Genomic DNA, 27287 nt, shown 5'->3' with positions numbered 1-27287 from the left:
GGGTCTGTTTTGGGACTTGTCTTTTTCCTTTTATTCTCTATCCCTTAGCTTCAACCACTGTCTCTTCAGATGAGTGCCCTGTTTGTTTCTCTATATCTGTGTTGTAGCCACTAGCCACATGTGGCTATAAAGTTTAAATAAAGTTTAAAATTCAGTTCCTCAGCCATAGTAGCCATATTTTAAATGCTCACAAGCCACATGTGGCTAGTGGCTGCCATATAGGACGGCACAGATATAAAACATTTTCTTCTTCATAGAAAGTTCTTTTGGACACCACAGGTCTGGATCTTACCTCTCCCCTGAGCGTCTGACCTGTCAGTATTCTAACTGACATCTCTCCCGGAATCACAAATCTATTACGCCCCCAATCTTACTCCATTTAACACACATTTCTCATAACAGTTATCTGTACAAACTCTAATTTCATTTAAAAACAGCTCCATGTAATAAGCGAACATGCGCAAATAATTGAGAAATATTTACATAGATAAGTTGGATATTTAGATGTGGTTTGTTTTACTAAAAGTGAACGAGACCATTTTCACTGAAAAAAATACAGGCTACAGTCATTTATGGGAGGACTCTACATCTTTCACATACTACCCCTGTATAGTATTTCCCCACGTCCAAAGTTTCATAAAATAATAAAAAGATTTATTTTGTGGGACATTTTCTTTATTAATTTTTTTACATTTCTCAGTAAAATCAAGCTTCTCCCCTACAGTGCCAATGGGTACCGTGTTCTCAGTGCAGAGAAGCCAGCTTTCTGATTCTATTGGGAGCACTAAACATATTCTGCCTAACAATGAAAATCAGACACCAAAACGCTTTGCCAAAATACTGACAATCCTACTGGATACATGAGATTCTGAGGCATCATATTCAACAAAGAATCAGATCTGGTCTTGATTTTAATCAGAAAGTAACCTGTCTCTTTGCTGCTTCCTAAACTTAGCAAAGACCTACCATTCTCAGCATGCTGACCATTTTGGTGGTATGAGGTTTCACTGGGCAGCCTCGCTCAGAGTGACCTCAGCCCAAGATTCTAAAGATGGAGCATAGTAAGTGCAGGTGAGTCACCAATTTAAAAAGTCATGCAGAGTAACTAAAAGCCTCATTCTTCAGAAGCACAGAGATTCCATGGGAAGCCTTACCGTGTGACAAATGGAACTCACTAAGGAAAAGAAAACCCATCCCTAAGGAAAAAAGTGATAAATAGAACTCCTGTAGGATAAACCTATCATGCTTGGTTGCTCTAGGTAATTCCATCTGAACAGATTATTACCATTCCCAGTGGAGTCATGACATCTGTCGTTAAAGATGACAGAAAAGTAAAATCTTAGTATGGTAGTCGGAACATCACTGTAAACGTTTGGGACCATTACTGTTAAATCAATAACATTGTGTATACTATGACCTTACACTTTCTCTGTATAGTTCAAAGTCTTTTGCAGACATTAAAAAATGGATTTTATGACTGTCTCATAGGGTGTACAAATATTAGGACCTTCTGAGATTAATCACCAGTTACCAGTAGACAAACAATGATGTGTCCAGCCCTCTTCTAGGTACACTGAGGCACACGAAAGAAGCAGAAGACACAACCCCTTCTCTCAAGTTGTTTCAGGCAGCAAATATAAGTAAGTACATAAAACACCTGGGGAATGTGTATGTATGGGAACTATGGTTTATATTTATACCAAAATAATGTAGGATTTCAGGACAGGAGAAAGACAGGTGTCAGGGAGCAAGTAATTAATTAGAAAATACTTCACAGAGGAGGTAAGCCTTTGGTGGTCCCTAAAAGAAATCTGTGAGAGGTTGGGAGAGGGATGAATAGGCGGGGCACAGAGGATTTTAAGAGCAGTGAAAATACCCTGTAACATGCTAATAACGGTATATACACGTCATAATACATTTTCCAAACCCATAGAGGATACAACACCGAAAATGAACCCTAAGGTAAACTATAGGCCTTGGGTGATTATGATGTGTCCATGTAGGTGCATCAGTTGTAACAAATGACCCACTCTGGTGGGGGACGCTGATAATAACAGGAGGCTATGCATGTGGCCAGAGGGCATAGGGGAAAATCACTGTACCTTCCTCTCAGTTTTACTGTGATCCCAAAACTGCTATAAAAAACAGCCTTTAATAAAAAAGGAAAAAAAGAAATGTTGACTAGTACATGAAGGGAGTATAGGATAGAATAAGGACAAATGCATGCCCTGAATTTTCCTAAAGATCCCCAATTTCTGTCCTGTAAGTAGTCTTAAGGTGGAAGAAACATATAAAGAAGCTTAAGGGAAAAAACACTGGGATGGTGTTAGTATTCGAGATTGTACGTGTGAGTGTCTAGGTCAGGGCTGGGAAAGAATTTGAGACTGCCTGATTGGATAGTCAGGGTCAAGTTAAGGAAAACAAAAAAAGAGATTTAATGGCTATGGGGTGGTGGGGGGGGGCGAGTGGGTGGGGAGCCTGTTAATAAATAGTTTTTCAGACCAGTCTGATCAATTTAGATTTCAATCTGACAGGGTCTAGAGACCTCTTGTAAATTCCTAAGCACCAGCATGACATGATCAGAGAAGCATTTCAGACGAAACAGTCTGGCAGCAATTATCTATTGAGCTCCTGCTCCCCAGCCCTCATACTTACTAAATGATACAGACTAGCTCTCCACTCCAAATGCTGCCATCATCCTAGGAGGTGTCAACAGTCACGACTCTAGCCAGTATCTTCACTTTACCATTCCTTGACCTCATTAATTCTAACTGCCTTCCCTTCCACTCCCAGGACCGCACCCGAGACCGTGCATTAGTTAAAACCACACCACACAGAAAACGTAAGTGCAGAAAGTCCAGCTTCAGGTCCCTCCAGCCCTCTCCGGCCCACGCACCCATGGATGTCGCTTCCTTGCTGGGCACTGTCTCACCAATACACTCCACTTTCTTTCATTTCTGTCCTTTCACTGCACCCACTGGGACAACTTCAACCCCAGATCCAGAGCTATAAAATGTATCTCCCCTGTCCACTCAGGCTTCTAGACAGGCTGCTGCCGCTGCACACACACGGTCTCTCTGCTGGCTGAGTCCTCAACTCTACTCATTCATGTTCCTATTTGTCCACAGTCTCCTTCCTTTGACATTCCCCTCGGTAGCGATACGGCATGTACCTCTTTATCCTTAAGACCACTGCTTGGTCCCATCTCCTCACTTTCAGCAGAATATCACTTTGTCTTTTCCTTGCTGAGAAAGCCGAGGCTTTGGGGAGATCTCCCTCAATTGCCCACCTTCCTCTACAAACGGTGTATTTATCCCCACCCATTCTTTCTCCTTCTCTCTGTCACGGAAGATGAAGGCTCTCCCTCCTTTTCAAGGGCAAAACCAAGGTCAGGCCCCCAGACTGTGAGGGGAACCACTGAATGAAACCACCCACCCTGGTCAGGCAAGATAGGAACCACTTGCACCAGTTCTCTTACAACAGGAAGTCTTGGTGAGGAACGTGGAACTAACAAGCTACCGCCAACTGGAAGAATTAGGGAAAGGTCAAAAGGAGAGAGGACACACCAGTCCACATGTCCTACCAACCTTCCAGAATCCTTCTTGCTGGAATCCATCTTGGCTGAGTGATGTGTGCGCCACCAGGAAGGACCCTGAGTCAGGATGATTGGCCACAGAAAACCCAGAAACTAACCCAATCACCGTAAAACCCGAGAGTGCGAGCCACACGGCAGAGCAGTTCTCCTGGGTTCCCTGACCCTGCTGCTCTCCGCTCAGGCTCCCCTTTCCAATAACGTCTCCTGCTTTGTAAGCACATGTGTCTCCTTGGACAATTCATTTCCGGGTGTTAGACAAAAGCCCACGCTCGGGCTCTGGAAGGGGTCCCCCTTCCCACAACACAACCATACCTTTGATTCCCTCCCCATGCCTCCTTCAAGACCTTGCTTCATCAAAAACCCTTGCTCTTTCCCAGAGCTTTGACCCTGCTCATTTTTGGTTCTATAACCCTTTAACACAAAAACACGTAAAGTCTCTTTCCTCATTAAAAACACTCCCTTCACCTGAGTTTCCTTCTAGCTACCATCCTATTTTTCTCCTCCTTCATTATCTAAGGTTTTCCAAATAATATCTCCATCGGCTGACTGTAGTCATCCCAACAGCCCCAGAAAACAGGAAATACACAGACAGGGAGTAAACGAAGGCTCAGAGTCAACACTAATAAGGTCAACTACCAAACCATCTGGGTCTACAACACTTCCCTGCAGGACCTGGCATTCAAGTTATGCTGTTTTAGCCTTTTACTTTTTAATACTCCCATGTTTCACTTAAAGCTCCAAAATAGAGAAAAGCAGCATGGTGATTTCAAAGCAGGAAGTCATCAAATGTACGAAGGGCATACTGTGTGCCAGACAAATGATTTACTGCTATGCTAAACAAAAGGGAAATTTAGCTTCTTCGGCTGTGTCCAAAAAAAAAAAAAAAAAAAAAATCTGATTAACCCTTCCAGACAAAAAAAGATTTTCTAAATTCCTGGATATTCACTAGAACATGTTACTCTAGCTCTTTTTTTTTTTTTGTGCGGTACGCAGGCCTCTCACTGTTGTGGCCTCTCCCGTTGTGGAGCACAGGCTCCGGACGCACAGGCTCCGGACGCACAGGCTCAGCGCTCTGCGGCATGTGGGATCCTCCCAGACCGGTGCACGAACCCGTGTCTCCTGCATCGGCAGGTGGACTCTCAACCACTGCGCCACCAGGGAAGCCCATTACTCTAGTTCTTTAACTTCCCTTCACTTCTGCAACCACTGACAGTAGGCTTACACTCACTGAAACTGCCCTGGCAAATGTTCCCAACGACCTCCGGACACACAAACCCAACGAACACTCTTCAGTCACATCCAACTGAAACTCTCTGCTGGTTGGACTGAAGCAGCCTCTCTGTCCTTCTTGACAGTCTTGACTCCCTTGGATTCTGCATCCTCCAGCTCTTCACACCTGCTGACGGTTGTTTTTCAGATGTCTTATCTGTGGTCTCCAAATGGAGGTGCAGTTTTCCCTCCACCAAATACTTCTCCACAGAAGGCAGACTGTTCACGGATGAACATGACCCATACTTTTCCACCCACTCAGTGTTTGATTCTGCTCAGGGTGGTCCCTATGCTCCTCTCTGCCTGTCCAAGACCTACCAATCCTTCAAGGTCCAACTCTTCAGTGAAACTTTCCTCCACTCATCTCCTGAGATGTTCACAATCTTTCCCACCTTTGTACTCCCATAGTTTGCATTGCAGTTACCCTACCAAATATTCATTCCTGTACATTCTCATCTGTCCTACAGGTTGGGAGCTCTTTCTTCACGACTGCTGTAATAGCCGGTGCCAAAAGCCACGCTTGACACATACTTGGAGCTCATCGGATTTTAGCTATGAGCATTATTAGTATTCACCTTTGCATTTTTCAGACCTCCAGTTTCTTAAATATCGGAAAATCAATCAGTTTTGAATTCATTAATTAATGAATGCCTTAAGAATGAATAGACTCTCTTGGTGGGAAAACAGAGTGGACAGGGGACTCACCTATAGTAGGTAGTAGTGAGGTTAAAAAGGAAAACAAACAAACTAGTGAACGATAGTAAAGAAAATGGCTAGGAGCCCCAAAAGGAGAGAACAGAGGAAACTTCTAACAATCCACAGGCGTATGGAAACAGAGCGGAGCCTTGTGGGGCTCCCAGGCATGGAGGCCTTTTTTGTTCCCCGTTTCTTGTAGGCAAGACTCCAGCCTCCGTGACCTTCCCTGAGCTCCAAAGGGCAGATTCAAGCAGTTGCTAATCAAGGGAGGAGCAGCCACGAAACCGCCTAAGGCAAGATTAAAGGGACAAGAGAAGCTCATCAAGATTAGGAGACCGGGACTTCCCTGGTGGCGCAGTGGTTAAGAATCTGCCTACCAATGCAGGGGACATGGGTTCGAGCCCTGGTCTGGGAAGATTCCACTGGCCGTAGAGCAACTAAGCCCATGCGCCACAACTACTGAGCTTGTGCTCTAGAGCCCGTACTCCACAACAAGAGAAGCCACCGCAATGAGAAGCCCATGCACTGCAACGAAGAGTAGCCCCGCTCGCCACAACTAAAGAAAGCCAGCATGCAGCAAGACCCAATGCAGCCATAAATAAATAAAATAAATAAATAAATAAATATCTAAAAGATTAGGAGGCCGACCACCTGAGACCCTGCACACACCCTCATCTTGCCAGCAACTCCATCCTTGGGAAGCACTGTTGTAAAACTCCTTATGAAATCCTCTTGGATTGGGACACAGCCCCTCATGGGTTTTGGAGAAAGGAGACTGCTGTGTCCCCCTTTGCCTGGCAAAGTAATAAAGCTCTCCTTTTCTCCTTCACCCAGAACTGTCTCCGAGATTCGGTTCGGCACTGGTGTACAGAGAAGCTGAGCTTTCAGTAACAGTACCATCTGTTTCATACGTTATCTTTGGAATACAGCAACTCCTTGTGCCAGTCACCCAGATGAAGGGAGACTTCTCACTGGGTAGTGATTCTGCCTCTGATTCAGCCTGGCGAACACCAAAGCCCAGTGGAATGGTAGCGCGCTGTACAGGTACATTATCCTGTCTTCTCTGAGCCTCCTTACGCACAGGGAGAAGAGAACTAACAAGAAGGACAAAGGAAAATATGAGGAAAGTCAATTTGAGGTTGGTTTTTCTAATATGTATTTGAGTGGCTGTATCAAGGGAATTTACTATATAAAAGAGCTAGATATTTTTTTCATCAAGAAAAAGAATCAATTAGTATCCTGTTTTTGAATTACTCTACAAGAATATCCTTCTGCCAAGTATTCTGTATTATGGTTTTTTGATGTAAGTACCATTTCCTTTGAACTTTTGTTGTTTTTAATTCAGCCAAATTGACTGGCTTCTTGAAAGCACTATTTTTGGACAAATACAAGGGGAAATTAATCACGATGCCCAAGTGATGGTCTGGTTGTACTATTTCATTATTTTCAGCTTAGTCTAAGAAATATGTAAGCAGTTTTTCACCCAGAGAGTAAAAATGTTCCAATTTATTAGAAAGTACTTGTTACTGGAAGCAGTGAAGAACAGAAGTGTAATCATCGAAACCATCCCAGCTGCTTCTATGCAGGCAATGCCGGCCAGTAATTGTGCTGAAATGATGAGCTTGCATCTGCTAAGGTGTGGCTTGAAAAGTCTGGAAGATGTCACTCTCCAAGACCAAGGGGATGACAGGACCAGTTCCAGACAAGACTCCTTAAAATGCAAAAATCCCTGGGAGGAGCAACTCTATTTCTAATGCATGTCTTGAAGGTGAACGTCAAGAGTTCACTGGACACCTCACTGGCAAAAACAAAACAAGACAAAACAAACAAAAAACCAGCCAATTTGCAAATTTTGCAAAAAGCCAGTGCTAACAATAAAGGTCAAAGGTCATTCTGTCTACAATGTTGGTTCAACAAATTCCCATAGATCACACAACAGAGTCCAAAGACGGCAGAGTACTGGTACCAGAAAACACAGAGAATTGTCTATCATGTCCAAAACCCTGGCTATGGAGATGAAGAGAATGAGTGAGATCAAAAAGAAGCCTAAGAAAAAGAAAACTGGCATGAAGAGGCTGAGTGAACCTCCATCTCCTAGTTTCCCCCCACGTCACTTCCAGGGTACATCTCCTACAGGCAGACTTGATTTCGGTCTCATCTCCCCAATATTATAAGCCTTTTTCTCTGTGTGTCACCCTCCTGATTTCGACCAGTGGTTCCAGTCCCCCACAAGGCTGACCCTCATAGATCAGGGAATATGAAGCCCCAGGGTTGCGTGGTGCCCAGCCCGTGGCCATGTGACACTCCTCCCCACCTCCCCAGTTTTCTCAAGATCCAGATCACACCAAAATGCAAGGCTCACGTCATGGTCCACTTCCTTGACGTGAAAGAAACCTTCCTCAATTTCTCTTAAACAAAAAATTCTCATCATTTCACAAAATGGCTTTGGCCCTGGAGTTCACAGAGTGAGTCTACTTCAAGGAAATCCTGAAGACGAAGAATAAATATAAAGGTCCTAGAGCCCACCTTGCACATCCCCCGAGTGGAAATGTCATAAAGGAAGGGACACAACCGAGAGACAGAGAATCTGGATCTGGAGCAAACGTTAACTAAATTGCTGGGCGACCTTGGGCAAGTCACATAACTTGTCTGAGTGTCAGTTTCACACTTGAAATATAAAGGAGGTGGACAGACACCTCAAAGCTGCTTGTCAGCCCTGATACTTTAAAGAACCTCGGAACAGCACATGCAGAGGAAGGGTATTTGAGTCATAACACAGCTGCTCCATAAAGGGAGGGTGATAGGTGGCCTTTGAGGTCTGGGAGACAACTCACTAAATGCTCATAAATGTCAAGCTGAAGAGCATATAGGCCTGAGCCGAGGGTACCTAAACTCTCTGTCCCTCTTCTCAGTGCCAGATCTTTAAATAGACTTTTTTTTTTCTTGTCTCTGTTGTGGCAAACCTGGCCCATAGCTGTCACATTTTCACTCTTAGCTAAAACACACACACACCCTCCTGTGACGATGAAATGTAAATATGAGAAATACAAATATTCCTCTAAATATAGGAACACTCTCGTTTTTAACAAATCTAGTATTGCAAAATCTGCATTTACAAGTACAGATACTTAATATGTATGTGTGTGCATATACATATATGGGGGGATGGATTATTTGCTTTGCAAATGAATTCACCATGAAATTCCTTATAATATCAGGTCCTTCATTTCTCCACTGCCTCCCCTACAAATATCTTACACTCTTTGTTTATGTATGGCTGCTCAGGAATACATCTATTTTGGAAGGTAAGGCATCCTGTATTCACAAAGATTAAGGGAGAGCAAAATGCATTTCTTTGGCGCCTTCTACTTAATTTCTTTACTGTCCCGGGTGTATGGGCTTGTATTTTGCATGCCTAGGCTCTGGAACCATATCTGGAAACACCATGAACATAAAAGCCATGTGAATCTTAAATACGGTCCACAATCTACCATGATATAACATCCTTCTACAGAAATTAGAGTCTAGAAGAGCCACAGGCTTCACACAAGCCACCATGCCTGGAGGAAAAAAGCTGATGACAGTGCTTTGTGAAGAGTTCTCAGGTCACTGTTGGACCTTCCACTCAGGTCAATAGCTGTAGGCTGGGAGCAGCTTAAAAAATCGGACTAATATACTCTGTCTCCTTAAACAATAAATGTTAATAGAACAATAACCACATGTCTGGCAGTGGTGAAGCTATTTTTAGTAATGGTGGTGCTCTGGAAACTTTCATCTTTTGCTGTGAAATGCAAAGGTGATTTTTCTCAGCCTATAAATGGTAAGCTCAACCGCACTTGTTTGTTTTTCATTTGAGTTTTGCCTTTTTTCTATTTCTCTTTACCCCAGGGGTTTCCTTATCTGTGGGCACTCACAGGTTAGAACAGGAACAGATCAGATCCCCCTAGTTTAGGGTAGGTTGTAAGTAATATGTCTGATGCTAACAGCACCAAACAAAGGCTTCATCTCATTCAATTTTTAGTATTCCCCTAGAGGCTTATGCAAGTTAAGAACCTAACAAAAACAAAAAGGAAAACAGCAACCTCACTCTTAAATCATCCTCTCCTCAAAAAAAAAAAAAAAGTTATTGTTTCCCCACTTAGAGAAATATAATTGTCCAAGGCTCAGAAACTCAGAAGAATCCCAGCTCCCTCTTGGATCCTTAAAAACATTCTCTTAGTGGGGGACCTGGTAGCCACAGAAGGTTGGTGGGGATGGACAGTGGAAAGTGCCCTGGACCAAGAATCAGGAGGCCTAAGATGAGATCTGGACAACCCATTAACCCTTCTGGGCCTGTCTCCTCATTATAAATTATAGATAATGATACCACATTATTATTGAGATCGAATGAGATAATAGACTTGAAAATGCTTTGTGAAAGTACCAAGTTTTCACAATACAATGCTCTGCTGATTTGAGTGCATCTCAACTCCTATGACCTTGTAAAATATTAAAGCTGAAAGTCACAAAAAAGAGAGAAAAGAGTAAGACTGGTTTAAACAAAGTTTCCTTCTCTTTCTCTCTGTCTCTCTGTCTTTCCCTCTACCTCTTTATCTCTCTTTTACTCTATCTTCTGGAAAAAAGCAAAAGTAGCAATTGATCTTAACTCTGCCTTCTAATAATCATGACTTTTTCACAGTTTGCAACCACAGTCAAGGGCTAAATTAGATATTCTCATTGATTACCTACTACTAAGTGTTAAATTATTATCAAAATTATGTCATGAAGAAATTTTCTGCTCCTAGAGAAGCTTGATGTTAGAATCAGCATCTATTCATTTATTCGTTCGTTCAACAAAAACGTATTCAGTGCAAACTTGTGCCAGGCACTAGGGATACAGGAATGAATAAGGAAACTAGTCCTTTTCCCCATGAAGTTCACAGTCCAGTGAGGTAGACAGGCTCATAATCTCTTATTTTATACCTTCAGACTAGAGACACAATAACTGAAAAAACTGGACTCTACCTGCAGCTCCCCTTCCATTATGCTCAGTAGCTGGATGAGGTCTTCTTTGGATAACTCCAAGGATTTCTTATTCTTTCGTTCACTTTCTCCAGATGGTTTTAGGTGTCGTTTGACAGTTCCTGAGGCCGTGACATCTTCCTCCTTTCTATTTGATTTGTTCTTCTTTTTTGTATCTTCCGAGAGACTTTTATCATCAGCATTGCTGATGATGGAGGACTTGGGGCAGGAGACATGCCCGTTGGATGAACTTTCACCGCCCTGGTTTCGGGATCTCATTCCCACCTACAACACATGAAAAAAGATAAACTGTTTTTACCACCACTGAAATTATTTTTGTCTAACTACTTAGAAACGAATAGCAGCTTTACTACATCACCAAGAAAGAAAAACCAAAAGATCAGTCCCAAGTTAGCTTCCTTATAGCTTTAATGAATGTGTCGTTAAAAACTTCAGGAAAATACTTCGACCATCTTCAGGAAAAAATGAAAATGTGATTCTAACCTCACAAACATCCCAAGCCAAGTAATCAAGGTCAACATCAGCAAGGCTAAGTCACGCTGATAGCACTGCTGATTCTATCAAGTATCTTTGATAGAATGTGATAAGAATGGCACTTTACCTCTGTGATCTTCCTTCTCCAAAACATGACCCAAGTCTAATAATGAGAGAAACATCAAGCTGATCCCAACTGAGAGACACTCTACAGAATGCCTGACCAGTAATTTTTAAAACTATCAAGGTCATCAGAAACAAGGAAAATTTGAATAACTGTCACAGCCAAGAGAAGGCTAAGAACACATGAGAACTAAACATAATGTGGCATCCTGGATGGGATCCTGAAACAGAAGAAAGACATTAGGGAAAAATTGAGGAACTATGAATAAAACATGGACTTTAGTCAATAATAATGTGTCAGTATTGGTTTATTAATTGTAACAAATGTACCACACTAACGTAAGGCGTTAATTATAGAGGAAACGGGGGTGGGGTGTATGGGAACCCCCAGTATTATCTTTGCAATAATTCTGTGAATCTGAAGCTTTTGTAAAATAAAAAGGTTATTTTTTTTAATGATTCTAAATTGTTTATCAGAAAATGCAAACCTCAAACCCTGCCAGGAATAAGTTGGAAGTCACAATGTGCAGAAAAATCCACATAGAGTGAGGGTTGGCGGGGCTTGAAGTGGAGAGAGAAAAAGGGAATAGCCAAGGGAAGGGGGGCTAGTTTTTAGTGATATGGAATTCTATTTTTCCATAGCCTCTTTTTCAAAAGCAGGGTGGTTTTTTTTGTTTTTTGGTTTTTTTTTTAATGTCAGTCATTTACAGTAATAAGAGCAAAAGTACAAAGAATTGGGAGAAAACAGATCAATTTCAAAATCAAAAATTTTTTAAATATTTTGAGGTAAAATAAAGAAAAAAGACAAAACAGCAGTTAATCTGTCCCATGGGGAGCACATTTGAGTCATTCCATTTTGAACTCTTTGCAGAGTCTGTGTCAATCTCTGAGCAAAAGAACTTGACTAACAGGTATGATACAAACAAACACACTGAGCTCAAAGGCTAAGCATCCAACAGGGAAGATAGCTCTAATATCCTGGGGGCGGTACCACAAAATTTGCCTAAACCCTTAAATAGAGTAGCTTAGTGCATGGGCTTATTTAAAACTCACAGTATAAATAGCCCTTCCCTTGTACAGCTAAGCAGCAAGATTTTCATTACTCATTCCAGAGAAAATACAGAGACTTGTTTTCTGAAAGTAAGTTTCCTTTATGAACCCAACCATAGTTAAGAAACCAAGGAAAGCTTTTCAAAACACTAGGTTTATAATAGAAAAATAAATACAGTGTGATGTTTCCTTTTAGATAGTGAATATTCAATTCTTCTAACAAATCTTGAAATCTACATTCATGCTCCTTTTCTGAACTGAACCCTTACAACCAGATGGACCCTTTTGTGTGTGTGTGTGAACTTTCTATAGCACCCTAATTTTGAACACTATAAACTGAAACTGTGGTCCTTAATACTAGCGCCGTGTTTTCTGGTTTACTCAGTGATTAGTTCCTGAAATTTTAGAGCATTTTTGTGCTTTGCTGGTGAACAAAGAATAAATGTTTCTTTGTAATGGAAGCCAGAGCACTTTAGAGCAGACCCTACTGTATTTTCTCACAGCTTGTTTGTGGCAGAGTGGGCTGACTTAAATCCCAAGCCAAAAAAAAAGGACGAGACGAATAGAAGGTTTTGAATGTCAGCACAATACACCACCCCGAATATGTCTCTTTAGCATATTGATTACTTTAAGCTCATTATTTTTAAGAAACAGCAGACACATGTGAAGCTCTGAAACCTGGGTAGGAATTACCCTTTTTTAAGACATATTTACATTTATAAGGGAAATCTCTGTAAGGGTGTCTCCCTCACTGTACCAGGAAGAGAAGGATGACTCTAAAATCTCTAGAAACTCTCATCAATGCAGAAGGCAATGACTTAAATCTGCATTTACTATGCTTTCCTTGTTTACTGTGGTTTCCTCATAACCTCTCATAAGTGGCTCCCCAACTCCCGACATCTTTCTTTTGTCTTTAGCTGAAGCTGGTATTTAAGGTGATGGCTTGGGCCATTTCAGAGAGTTACGTGGTTTTCCTGGGTCTCTCCCATGTATACCAGAGGTATACATGTTATTAAACTTCTGTTTGTTTTCTCCTACTAATCTGTATTTTTATTACAGGGTTATGTCAGCCAAGAATCTTAGAAGGGTAAAGGGAAAATTATTTTTCTTCCCTCCACAGTTTCAAATTTAACTCTTGACCTGTTACACATCATAACTAACACATGGGTTTCCCAAATTGAATTGTGACTCCCTATGACTCCATGCCACATGTGAATTTCTTTGATCTGAAATAATTTTCTCTGTTAGATCTTAAGGCTCTTTGGGATGGTACATCAAATACTGATTTAACAACTTCAATTTAGATCATGCGTTAATGGAAGTTCCCGGCAATATTTCCCAAGGCACGGGAAGTAAGATGGTAATGTCTTAAAGTTAATCATATGCAACATTTGTGTTTGACTCTAGCATGTGCTTGTGTCTTTTTTTCCCTGGATTTCCTGAATCTTTTATAGGATCTATAGCATTAGGATATCTGTAAAATAGGACAAATGCATATCTATATATATATTACATGCACTTAATTATATTTGCAAACACACAGAAAGTGGCATTTACCTAGTACCAACTCTATATTTAGTTGTTTCTAAAAATTTCAGTCTAATATTGAAACGAAGCAAATCCTGTGGGGCCCTCCCGGGTGCAAAAGTCCATCCATGTTCCCCATTTTTTGTTTGTAGAAAAAGGTGTTAGTCTCCTAGGCCTTCCCTGAGTTACAACAAGCAGACTCAAGCAGTTACCAATTAGGAAAGTGAGGGATTGAAGAAGCAAAGGAAAAGCAGTCAAGCAAGAAAAGTAATAATAGCTTAAACAATAGTTCAGCAATAAAGCAGAGCCCCAGTTCCTCCTCAGGGGATATACATAACATATCTTTGAGTTGTTCTGCAGAAACGAAGACCCACCCCCCCAACCCGCAGGTGGAGGGTCACCAGACTACATGCTGATCACCAGATTACATGCTGGTCACCAGACTACATGCTGACCACAAGCAGGTAGATCCCAGACTGGTTGGAACTAGAAGGTTGATGTTGAAGATTCCTGAAACATCATCCCATTACCTCACCACCAACCAACTGGAGGAAAGTCATGCACCCTACAATCCTCACCCCAAACGTTGCCTTAAGAAAACCTTCCTTGAAAGCCATCAGGGAGTTTGGGTCCTTTGAGCATAAGCCACCCATTCTCCTTGTTGAGTCCTGCAATAAACGCTGCACTTTCCTTCATCACAACCCAGTGTCAGTAGATTGGCTTTGCTGTGCCACAGGCGAGTGGCCTCAAGTTCAGTGCAGTAATGATATTAATATTTTTAAATAAAATTTTTGTAGTATTACTAGCTTTCACAGAATTATATTAATTAGTGAAGATTAATTATAGATTTAATTAATTATTGGCAGGATTAATTACTTTTACAGAAAAAACACATATTTTAGAATTATCTAATTGTTTTATATCACCAATCACATCAAAAGCTTGAGTTTCCTATTCTCTTCCACATGAAATCACTTTAGCTGATGGAAAATCTCATGTGCTGGACCTGTGATTTTTTTTTTTTTTTTTTTTTTTCCGTATGCGGGCCTCTCACTGTTATGGCCTCTCCCGTTGCGGAGCACAGGCTCCGGATGCGCAGGCTCAGCGGCCATGGCTCACGGGCCCAGCTGCTCCACGGCATGAGGGATCTTCCCGGACCGGGGCACGAACCCGTGTGCCCTGCATCGGCAGGCCGACTCTCAACCACTGTGCCACCAGGGAAGCCCTGTGATGTTAATTCTGTCTTAGCAAGTATTTTTTCTCTGTGACTCTGAAATTTCACATTAATTGCTTTTGCTTTGACACATGCACAAAAATTTTAGTCCTTTCCTAGTGATCCACATAGCGTCTTCTATCTTTACCTCTACAACAAAGTCAGCCGTCAGCACCTGTTCTATCTTAGGATTGCAAAAGTACTCAGAGATAGCAAACCAGTCAAGAAATGTTTTAGAAAGGAATTGGACAACATGTAAGAAGGAGAAAAACATAATTTCTCAATAGTGTAACCAAGCCTGCCCTCAATAATATCCACTTTAAACCACTTTATTCTACTTAGTAGGAGATGGAGTCCAGACAAGAACAGACTTTCATGTATCACATTTAGTGACATTCATACTCTTCTGTATTCTAATAGCTCTCACTGTTTCTTAAGTGCTACACAGTGTGGTAAGCATTTTACATACAACACCTCAATTAAATTAATATTCACATCAACCCTAGCGGGTGCTATTATTCTCAGTTTTACAGATGAGGCCACTGAGGTTGAAAGAGATTAAATATCTTTTTCTGGATCACACAGCTACTCCTAGGGAATAGAAGAACTAGGATTTGAACCCAGGTGTGACCCTAAATACTTACTCTCTATATGGCTTTTTTCTAAGTTCTTAAACACATGCAAATTGGAAGTGAAGGGGCCACCCTGGAAAGCAGATGACCCAGACAGTTTTACAACTGTTTTCTAAATTCATGTTTTTTCACTTCATATGACAGAGTTGGAGAAATTCATTCATCTGTCTTCTTCCATAGGCACTCTTGCAAAACTCACACAGCAACTGAAATTAGGTTGCTAAGCAAAAATACTCTTCCCAAAATAATTAACCTGCTGCAGACCTTGTAAAATGATGACTCATTTAAAAATCTTTCTGAGAAGCAACAGGGCTAATTACTAAGGATACAGGGTATGAAAACAGGATGTAGTCTGAACAGGGACCATTACAGACGTAATGTGTTAAAAGTCCCAGAGTTGAACAATAGTAAATAAACATTTAGTCAGAGTTGGCCAAATTCTGTCCATTGTGCTCACAGGAGTAGCAGGCAGATAACAGAAAGGCATCTGGCACTCTGTAGGCTTCTTAATAGTTAGTGGGGGGTGGGGGCAGAATACATGACCCCAAATATGCCACTTTGGCATGTGGGTCGTTTTGAGCTAAAGGCAGTCAAACCCAGCAGACTCAGGTAAAGCTCTTTTCCTCCCCATCAACTGCCTAAATTTACATTGGAAAGAGGGCCTATACCAGGAAGAGAGATACGTTTTACCTAAGAAACGTAATCTGTAATAGGGCAACATTTGTTTTTCAAACATTTCCTCTGCCTTCCTGTGAACGGCCTTCCTCCCCCTTGTATCCCTTAGACCCATATCCCTTTCCTTAGCTCAAGGTTTTATATAAGCTTCAATTACCTGGCTGCCATTCAGGTCTCAGATTTTCATAGGACTCCTGTATGTATAAAATTAAATGTTTTTCTCCTATTAATCTGCCTTATATAAATTTCTTTATTAAACCAGCCAAAGAAGGTTGGGACATGTAAATAACAAATTTTCTGAATGAAGCCAAGAATGCTTTTGCTCCGTCCCAATGCATAACCTTTGAAGAAAGTGCTCCTCAAGAAAATGGGGTAAAGAAATTGAAGATTCACACCTTCAGATTTAGAACTGTTTTGTTTTGTTTTGTTTTTGAATCAATGTTATTTGGCGCACAGATTCTTCTATTTAATAAGTAAATCATCCTAACATAGTTCATGAAATACATTTACTTTTCCTTGCATAGTAATTAGTCAGCAACACTTTGCATGGAATTTTCTGACTACGGTGTGAAGAAAAGAAAGACCAAATTTTATTCCAAACCTCCCTCTTTTAGGTCTATGGTCATCTCTCTTCTTCCTTTTCCTCCCCATATGTTGGGCAATAAACAGTGTACTGTCAGATGAACAATATCCTAGGAATCAGAAAATATTTATAACAATTTTGAGTAATTTATACTGAACTAACAAGTATTTCTAGAGCTTTTGAACAAGTAAAACGGACAAAGAAAAAAGTCCTCAGCAATTAAACACCCGTTCCAGCTGCCATCTTTGTTAGTTCCTGCAAATCTTGACCTTGATTTTTCCGTAGCAGTCTCACCCTTGCTCTTGCCTCCTTTCAGATTTGTCTTTCCATGTTATGATTCAATGCTGGTCACAATACTCTCCATCCCTACCACCCACAAAAACTTCTTTTCTGCATAAATTAGGTTTTGGCATTTTTCCTATGCTTTTCAAGTATCCATCCACCTCCTGGTTTGTTTCTGGCTTTATTTTATTTATATTCTTTTTCAAGAACCTACCCAATGCACAGGTTGAGATACCACAATAATTTTATATATATAATTTCCATTTTTAATTACTTTATAGAATTATAACTATATTGCATAGCAAAAAGGAAAGCATAAAATTACAGAAAGCCTACTTTTTCCAGTGTGGCCTGGCAAAAAGCCTGCTGCAAGTGGGGCTTCCAGAACATGAGCATGGAACTGTACTGATTCTTTCTTTTATACATAAATGACAATACCCACAGCACCCAAAACCAGAGGCAAAAGAAAACATCTGTTATGTGAATTTTAAGATGCAAAAGACCCATCAAAGCAACTAGTATATTCCCTATCGGTGCCAGATTATTTCCTCTGCTTATCTTATTTACTTGGTTAAGTCTAGTTATAAATATCCCAACTCATGAAATGTTCAAACATTTTTCAGGAGATTATCGCTCATTCTAACCGCACATACTGTTAATAAATGTTCCTAGGTTTGCCCTTAAATTTTCTTTACAATTTTCTTTCATTTTCATAATCCTATTTATGCAGCAAGCCATGTTAAATGATTTTTCACTTCTCATTATCTACACTCATAAAATCCTCAAAATAACTAAGGTTTTTGTTTATGTGAAACCTTTTCATTCTACTAGGACAAATCTACCCAGACCAACTGAATATTCTTCTAAATGATTTCACAAAATGTTAGAATTCAAGAAAGGGGATTCTGTTGGAGTCACTGCAGTGATGTTGTAACCAAAGGTTTAAGGAAAATATGACAACTGTGGCAAAATAGAAAAATATTATTCTACTCTAGCCTAAAACCATGGTGAAATATTTTATGGAGTTCTGCTTAATATTTTTCAAGGAAGATAACAACAGACCTGGAAAAGGTTTCCAGAAAAAAAAATAACAAGAGAATAGATCAGGGAACTGCCATGAAATAAGAAAAAAAAATTTTAGTTGTATATTGAGTCTGAATGAATGTACAATTGGAGGGTTTTAAATCTTTGAATATAAAATAGGGTGGCCTCTCTTTTTGTTTTATCTGACAAAGAAAACATCTCTGGAAAATTACCAGACTCCTGGTTAGCCAGAACTAGAATTCCTTCCTGTATTTCATCACTTCTGAAAAGGCCCAGCCCCACAATTGACAAGAATCAGTCATTTCCTTTCACTCACAAAAGAGCCTTATCTATAGCTACAGAGAAAAATGTCTTAGGCTTTCTCTCAGCAGTCTACATGTGATGAATTATTCTTAAATATTATTATACTTCTATTCACAATAATAGTAGTTGACCTTTACTGAGGAGCTTATGCTCTGAGCATTGGGTTAAGTATCTGACATAGATAGTATCATCTCATGAAATCCTGATAGCAATGCATAAAGCAGGTGCTATAATTACTTCTTTTAAAAAGATAAGGAAAGTGAGGCTTAGAGAGATTTAGACATTTGCCCAAAATAGAACGGCCAGTACCTGGGAAAGGCTGAACCAGAACACAGGCTTGTTTGGATTCTCCAGGTACAAGGAGGAAGCTGAATGGCAGTTTTTACCTCTATATCAGGACCACAGCAACACAAATGAACTCGCAGCCATCCTTTCCTGGGGCTGAAATAAGTTTACTCACAGGGTATAGCATTCACTAAATAGTCTCAAGCAACAAGAGTTGACATAGAATCCCACTACTGCAGCAGATTTTTTCCCTCTAATTTCTACTTGTGTAATAGCTTGTTCTTCTAAGACCACCTTCTCTTCCCCTGCTCCCCCGACACTGTCTTCTCACTTCTCAGTGCTTGAGGTTCTCAAGGAGCTGAAGAGTAACTTTGCCCTTGCAGTGTTTTGACTTCTGAGTCTTTGAATTTAAAAAGTCACTAAGACTCAAGAAATACAATAATTGCTATACGACTGGATATGGATGAACTGATTCTTTTAATTAGGCAAATTAAGAAAAATTCTAGTTTGCACAGTAGCTGATTACTCTAGTAAGCCAACTGTGCAAAATTTCCTGTTAGGAAAAAATGTTTGTCTTTCTGCAGAAAATATTCTCAAATAATTGAATTGCATTTTTCAAGAAATGAGAGGCAAATCACAATGGCTGGATGTTAACAAGATGGGTTAGCCTCCCTGCGGAGAAAGACATGCAGGGGTTTGGGTGATATCACAGCTTCATGCTGACAAGGGAGAAGATGGGATACTGCACAGATCACCCCATCCGTGTGCTGACGATGACTTCATGAGTTCTAATTGCCAACACTTATGTCAACTGTATGTAGGTGTCCTTTAAATGCCTTTTATTTTAAATTTCTCAACTTCTTTTTTTAACATCTTTATTGGCATATAATTGCTTTACAATGGTGTGTTAGTTTCTGCCGTATAACAAAATGAATCAGCTATAGGTATACATATATCCCCATATCCCCTCCCTCTTGCATCTCCCTCCCACCCTCCCTATCTCACCCCTCTAGGTGGTCACAAAGCACCGAGCTGATCTCCTTGTGCTATGCAGCTGCTTCCCACTAGCTATCTATTTTACATTTGGTACTGTATATATGTCCATGCCACTCTCTCACTTCGTCCCAGCTTATACTTCCCCCTCCCTGTGTCCTCAAGTCCATTCTCTACATCTGTGTCTTTATTCCTGTCCTGCCCCTAGTTTCATTAGAACCTTTTTTTTTTTTAGATTCCGTATATATGTGTTAGCATACGGTATTTATTTTTCTCTTTCTGACTTACTTCACTCTGTATGACAGACTCTAGGTCCATCCACCTCACTACAAATAGTTCAATTTTGTTTCTTTTTATGGCTGAGTAATATTCCACTGTATATATGTGCCACATCTTCTTTATCCATTCATCTGTCGATGGACACTTAGGTTGCTTCCATGGTCTGGCTACTGTAAATAGTGCTGCAATGAACAGCAACCTAAAATCAGCTGTAATGTAGGAAGTCATGGGCTGTGTCTGTTTCGAACTCCTTCTGACTTTGGTCTTTTCTGAGCATCCTTGTCTTGGGATAGATCAGAGTATAGGGGGCCTAAACTGAAAACAAACACAGCTACTTTATAAACCAAGCCAGGAGAAAAGTAAAAATTATTCCTATTGGAACACATTCTATGAATGCTACTGAAGCCATATGATTGTCAAAGGTGTTTGATGTTTAAAGACTCTCTTCACTTTGATGCTGTGTGAAGAGGCTGTGAATTCTATGGCCATTAACCAAATTTCATAAACCCAGTTGCTATTTGAGTGCAAAGGCTGGAAAGAACCGTCAAGAGGAGAATTTTGTGATTAGCTAATTAAGGTGCCTTAGGAATTGACTCTATCTAAAATGCCGTGCTATCCCAGTGCAGAAGTTTCAGGCTCATTTTGTGGGCAGGAAGTATGTAAGAAAATGAATCACCACCTTTTGGAATAATTTTTTCAAACACGTAATGGCCCCTAGCCCCCTCTCTTCTCCACCCTCCAGCCACCCTACCTCAGCGTACCACCCAACTCCACGGTGGACCTAAAGGTGTCCCAAGACCTCATGTATCAACAGCCTCAGCATTTGTTTTTCTAACATGCTGAATCCTCCCCGAGATGTTTGCCATTAACCCCAAGGAATCAAGAGATCCACGTCCCCACCGTTAACCCCACACTTACTTATTCTGTAATCCTGGACAAGTTCCTTAAGCTCTCCAACCTGTACTTTTTTCATCTTTAAACTGAGGATAATAATGTCTACTCCACCCACCATGCATATGTGAAATCATAACGCCTGTTTTACTCTCCGTATGTGTGTGAAAGTATCTACTAGCAGCGGTAAGGCAGGAAGCATTAATCTGTAGCACATTAACTGCCAGGGTCATCAAACATCTCTCAGCACCTCCACGTAGGTACCACCAGTGACAAAGACACTTTACTTTCAGCTGTGATCATCTAGCACAGAGGTTAGCAAACTTCTGTAAAGGGGTAAACATTAAATATTTGGGGCTTTGCAGGCTGTGTGGTCTCTGTTCCATTTACTCAACTCTGCTATTGCAACATGAAAGTGGCCACAGACAATTAATTCATAAATGGGTGGGTGTGGCCAGATTTGACCCCTAGTCCTTAGTTTGCCAGCCCTGAATTAGACCGCGTGACAAATATGATTGATGGATGCATTTAAACTGGGAGAAAGGGAGCTGGTTTCTGCCACTCCCCACCCCCTCCCCCAGTGTACAGTCATCAGGAAAATGCCTGAAAATAAGAGAGAAGAAAAAAATTAGGGAGAAAAAGAATGCAGTAACTGTGCCATCTGCCTACCCATCCTCTTCTGCTCTTGCAGGTAAGTTGAGGAAGGACAATCTTACCTGGCTCTTTCCTTTCCTTCACAAAGTCTGAGGAATCTAAAGTGGAAGAGCTTGACAGGCTAAAATTTGAGAGTAGTCATGCCCGGGATATGCAGACAGAGAGTAGAGACTTAGCAGCATGTGTCGGTACAACGTGGGTGATGGAGACACGCCCACTAAGTATGTGGAGGAGATAGAGGAGTGGCCGCGGGCCAGCAAGGGTGGAAGGGAGCTGAGAAGGACGGTCGGCATGCTCATGGCAGAGTCACAGGGCAGAGGGCTTCACAGCAGACCACCCAAACGGGATGAGACGGAAGGCGCAGCTACTCTCACGGAATCTGCAGCATCTGAGAGTCGTGGAGAGACACTGAACAGCCCAGAAAGAGCCTCAGCCACTACTATCACCAGGAGCCAGGCTGGGAGAATACAGGTAACCTGCTTCGTAGGAGTGTGACCTGTGCAGTTGCACCAGCCCTGCACTCAGTTTAATGTTCTGCTATTGCTGTCTCAAAAATTCTTAATTTTTTTAAACTAGAGTCCCCCAAGTTCCCATTATGCACTGGGCCCCTAAATTATGTGGCCAGTCCCGACAGCCTCAGGGCACTCCCTCTGAGCCAGGTGTGCATGCTAGCAGACTACACCACGCCCTCACAACGCCCCGGAGGAAGCACAGTGTCTGCGTGGTACCAAATACAGGGGAGGAGAGCTCAACAGGAGGGAAAGGAAAGACCAAAATGGAATTCTGATTTGTTCTAGGATTGAGCTATGCATATTGAATTTAACCAAAAAAAAAAAAACAAAAACCACCAGATAAAATTGAATTTACCAGGAAATAGCCAGGTTAAGGTCTCTGCTTCAGGTGGGGCTTGGAGGCACGGAGAATGGGAGAGGCAACCAAAGAGTAACGAAAGCTGAGTTCGGTCATAAAGAAAGTATTAGAATGACGTCCTTGAGGTTTATGGGGCGTCTGAACTGTGAAATATAACATTGGTTACAGCTTTGTAAACCTTAAGGTACTACAGGACTTTCAGGCAGTATATGTAAAGGAGTCTTCCTTTAAATCACATCGCTATTGCTCTCGCCCTGGCTTTGAAACAGAAAAGCAAGGAATGAGACTCACAAACAGGGCCGGAGGAAGCCAGAGCTGGGGGCCTTCCAACGGTGAAGTGACTGCACGGCACCTGGGACAGGAGGCTGATGCAGAGAGGGGGCGACACAGGGCGCTTTGCCCCGAGGCCACCACTGGGTGGGCTTTCTCTGCCCCCCTCCCCTCCCTCTCTAGGCACCTCTCTTGTTTTCCCATCTGGGTTCCCCACTACGCCTTTCACTGAAATTATAAAAATGAGATCCCGGTGATCTCATTCTGCTCCACAGTGGGTCTTCCCGGCCCAGACTTGCATGAGGTGTTCCCCAAACCCGAACCTGACCCATCTACTAAACTCTAAGTCTTCTGGGTTCTAAGGATGGAGTTAAGAAATCACCTGGCTAGGTTTAAATCACATCATCGCATCACTACCCTTACTCTGTATTCCTCAGTCTTAAACCTAGATTGAAATGAAAAGGGAAGTAGTCATTTTAAAAAGGCTCGATTGAAGGTAGGGTGAGGGCAGTTTTTCTTTAAGTCATACCACTGGGCGATTCTATGTAAAAGAAGTCATGGCAGGGCTTCCTTGGTGGCGCAGTGGTTGAGAGTCCGCCTGCCGATGCAGGGGACGCGGGTTCGTGTCCCGGTCCGGGAGGATCCCACGTGCTGCAGAGCAGCTAGGCCCGTGAGCCATGGCCGCTGAGCCTGCGCGTCCGGAGCCTGTGCTCCGCAACGGGAGAGGCCACAACAGTGAGAGGCCCGCGTACCGCAAAAAAAAAAAAAAAAGAAGTCATGGCAGGGGGACGGTGAGAAGCACTCTAGGAACATATTTTTTTCTTCTCTTCTCTCTCGACACATGCAATCCCCAGATCCCCTTTTCTCTACTACCATGTGCCAGCGTCCTCTTTGGTGTCACATACATTCTTTGGAGAGCCAAGCTGGACCCAGAGTTCACACGGTAGACAGGTCTTGGCTCCTAAAACCTGGTGCTGACGGTGTGGGACCAGGAAGCTCAGGGTTACAGCAACGGCCAGGGCCCCGGGAACAACACTGCCGGCGGAGCAGCTCCCTCTGCAAGCCTAGGCCAGGGGATCTCACACTTCAAAATCACCTGGAGAGTATGTTAACACGCACATTGCTGGTCCCCAGGTCCAGAGTTTCTAATTCTGTGGGTCTAGGATGGGGCCTGAGAGTTTGCATTTCTAACACGTTCCCAGGTGATGCTACTGCTGTTGGTCCCAGGACCACACACGGAGAACCAACACTCTAGGGTTGAGATAGGTCCGGACAGTTGCAAAGAGGCCTCAGGATATCTACCTATTTCAGCTAGAAACTCTCTGCTTTTCCCCTAACTAAACTAGAAAATAGTTGACTTGGCTGGAGAAAATGTTAATTGTAACTATTTACTTGACTGATTACATGCCTGATTATCATTCATCCTCCAGCAGAGGCCCTGTTTGAGTGTTTAAACTTGTAGGCTACAAAGAGGTCAGAACCTCTTTGCAGATATGGGTGTGTGTGTTGAACAAGACAGTTTTTATCAGAAGACTCACAAATAATCTAGATTTTCAGATATTATTGAAAAAAATCAGAAGGTCTGGCACTACGGAGCCCATCTTCCCACATAGCTACGTTTAGCTGGGGTTGAGTGGTGGCCGACCCACTTGGATGGAGAATTTGCTCACTAGTTCACACCTGTCCTTACTACTCTCCATTACCTCTTGAACACTGAGACCCAAAAGTCAGTTGTCATATATTTATATGTACTCTGTTTTTCTTCTAGTAGAGAAAGTCTTCTCTTTACCTGAGAAAAGCAAAAGCTATACCGAGAAAGTTTCAGGTTTCAAGAAAAAAAAAAATCTAGTAATGACTACTCCTGTGGGTTTATATGCAAATACTCTGCCAGCGTCATCTGTTTCCAGCCACCTGTCTTCTGAGTCCATTTGTGTTTGGGTCCAGTCTTGGACAAGCCTGGATGGCAGGCAGAAATGCGCGGGGAGGAACTAGAGGCAAGAAGCAGACTGGGTGGCAGGGTAATCAAAGAAACCATCTGGAAAGGAATTGTCCAAAAGGAAGAAGCTGCAGTCTGTCACAGGCTTGACCGAGGACAGCGTCACTTTGCCAAGGGAGAGAGAATGTTGAGAGAGCGGGAATACGCTCCCATGATGCCTCCACAGACACACGGCCAAAGCCGAGGCTGATGGGGGCTGCAATAAGGGCACACGTGGAAACAGAAATGTGTACCAGAAGAGGCTCTGTAAGGAGCTGGGGCCTTGCTTGGAGAACTGGCCATCCAGAAGGTGGGGGGAGGATCTGGGGAGCTTCTGCAGGGTCACTGCTGGAACCAGCAGAGGTGGCAGGGGCATCAATAGATCATCAAGCCAGCTGAGGGACAGGAGAGTGGAGGGCCTGACAGACCGCCCTTGGGGACCACCTCTTAAATTAACCTGAGTGGAGAGGATGTTCTGCAATTGTTTAAGTAGAAACTAAGACAAGGAAACACCACGCTGATCTCGTACTATTAACTCCCTGGCTTTCTCAGCTTCAGAACTCTGAGTTATAGTTCATCCCACAGAGTTTTTTGTGCACCACTATACAAAATAACAAGCACACGAGAACCATGTTGGGTGCCAGGATACACACACACACACACACACACACACACACATACACACACACAACATATTCCTTCCCTCAAGAATGTCATAGTCCAAGATAGTGGTCTGTAAGTTTTTTTAACAGTTCAATCCATTACTTAAAAATGTAATCACTTATCCCAACATTTGTATATTTACCTATAAATATAAGTGTTATGCTAATCTCCTAATGTATTAGGCTTATTATAAATTATATCCCCAAATAGAAAAAAACCTAACTAAATAAATAATAACAAACATTATCAATAAATATAGGAAGCTCATGCCCCAATGACTTCTCCTGTGATAATTGGTGTACAAAACAGACATTTAAACAGATTTAAAAAATAAAAGGAAGCTTGGGAAATGCTTTAATAGCAGTCTTGGATCTGAGGATTAACTGGACCTGATCCTGAATAACTCCTGAGTTCTTAAAGAAATTGGAAACATGCAAAGACAAATGGCTGTAGATTAGGACAGAGGGAAAAGCTCTGAGGACCAACCATTTCTCAGGTTGTGGTACTTCAGCTGGGCCCAGGGCATGAGTAAACTTTCTAGGGAGAGGAAAGCGTATAAACGAAAGTACATAGCTGTTCAGTGGCCTGATGTGGACTTAGGAGAACTTCAAAAGGGAGAACAAATGCAGCAAAATACTAATTATGTGTGTAACAAAACATAATGGATTAACTCAGGCAAGTTGCATCTGATAATGAGACTACAGTCTGTGTTGGCATGTTCAGCCTTCAGTTTGTCCCTCATATGGCACTGTTATTTTTTCCCATCAGAAAAAAAAAAAAAAAAAGTGAACCTTGGTGGTCACCATGGTAACTAAATAGTGGGAGTGAGGGCACAGGAAGGTCAAGGAATGTTCTATCAAGAAAGTACAAAACACAGGTTATTTTTAAGTTTGGCTCTGTTCCTATAATTTTAATGTCTGAAAATTAAGATGTACATAAATAGCAATGTCTGTTTCTCAAGCAGCCATGAGAAAAAATACTTTCCCAGTAATTCAATACAACCTTCTTATTTTGTTGACGTTTCATTTTCATCAGCTGTCATTCAAGCCAACAAAAATGCCCAAAGTGAGTATTTTCCGAATTTGTAACGAGGGAGGGTGGAGGGTGTCCTGTACCCTCCTTCCCCTTGTTTTCTGTTCTCCTCTGTTCTTTGTACACTAGCATGACTCACCGTCCCCAGAACACAGATTGATAATTGCTTGTCTAAGAATGGTGATGTGTTTACTCGCAGTCACCCATATTCTCTCATCTAATGACACTTGTGGCCAAGAACACAGATTTGCCAGGCAGCTGACAAACCAGAGTGGGGAGGTGACGTAGCTTGTGAACCAAGGGTTTTCCCCTGCACAGGCCCAGACAGCTGTCCCCGGCAGAGAAAAGCCTACATGACTGCACTCCAGGGCCAACTGAGTGGGCCTAAATGTTACTCTGGTACACACCTCTGCTCGAAGGAAATGCGCCCAAGAACTAATAGCAGGAGCAGCAGAAGAAATAGAAAACAGAAAAAAGTCAAAACCTCTGAACATAAGAAAAATACCTTTCGAAAAACTCTCACAATGCTTTGTGCAAAAGATAGTAACATAGGTGAATTGTGTGAAAATAGTTTCCTAAGGATTACAAATAGTTGGATTTTGCTTAAACCAGAGTCCTCACCAAGAACACAGACTTAGAGGTTTTCTATTTCTCTACAGATTTCATTTAGATTATAAACCAATCGTAACCTATATTGGGCAGGCCGTTTAGATTTTACCAAAACAGTCCCACTGTTTTCATGAAAGAGTTTTGTCACTTGTGTATTTATAAATATGCCACACTCTACATATGAATGCATCACTGAAAAGGAAATTTTAGAATTAACCTTTCTTTGTCACTTTAAAATGTATCACTCAAAACTAAATTTAAAGATAGAATTCGAACTT

The 27287-nt window shown here is 41.8% G+C and overlaps 1 protein-coding gene across 2 annotated transcripts in view; it reads right to left on the bottom strand.

The window, feature by feature from the left end:
• Nucleotides 1–27287, bottom strand: part of FILIP1 (filamin A interacting protein 1) — a 196085-nt gene that overhangs the window by 95404 nt on the left and 73394 nt on the right. For both annotated transcript variants that reach the window (XM_081251494.1, XM_081251493.1), the window contains exon 2: nucleotides 10565–10846. In XM_081251494.1, the coding sequence (XP_081107620.1) occupies nucleotides 10565–10840 (276 nt within the window). In that variant the 5' untranslated portion in view covers nucleotides 10841–10846. The remainder of the gene's footprint in view (nucleotides 1–10564; nucleotides 10847–27287) is intronic.

Source organism: Mesoplodon bidens (assembly GCF_964165515.1).
Source record: "Mesoplodon bidens genome assembly, chromosome: 12".
NCBI classification, from domain to species: Eukaryota; Metazoa; Chordata; class Mammalia; order Artiodactyla; family Ziphiidae; genus Mesoplodon; species Mesoplodon bidens.
This window is presented reverse-complemented; position numbering and strand designations above follow the sequence as displayed.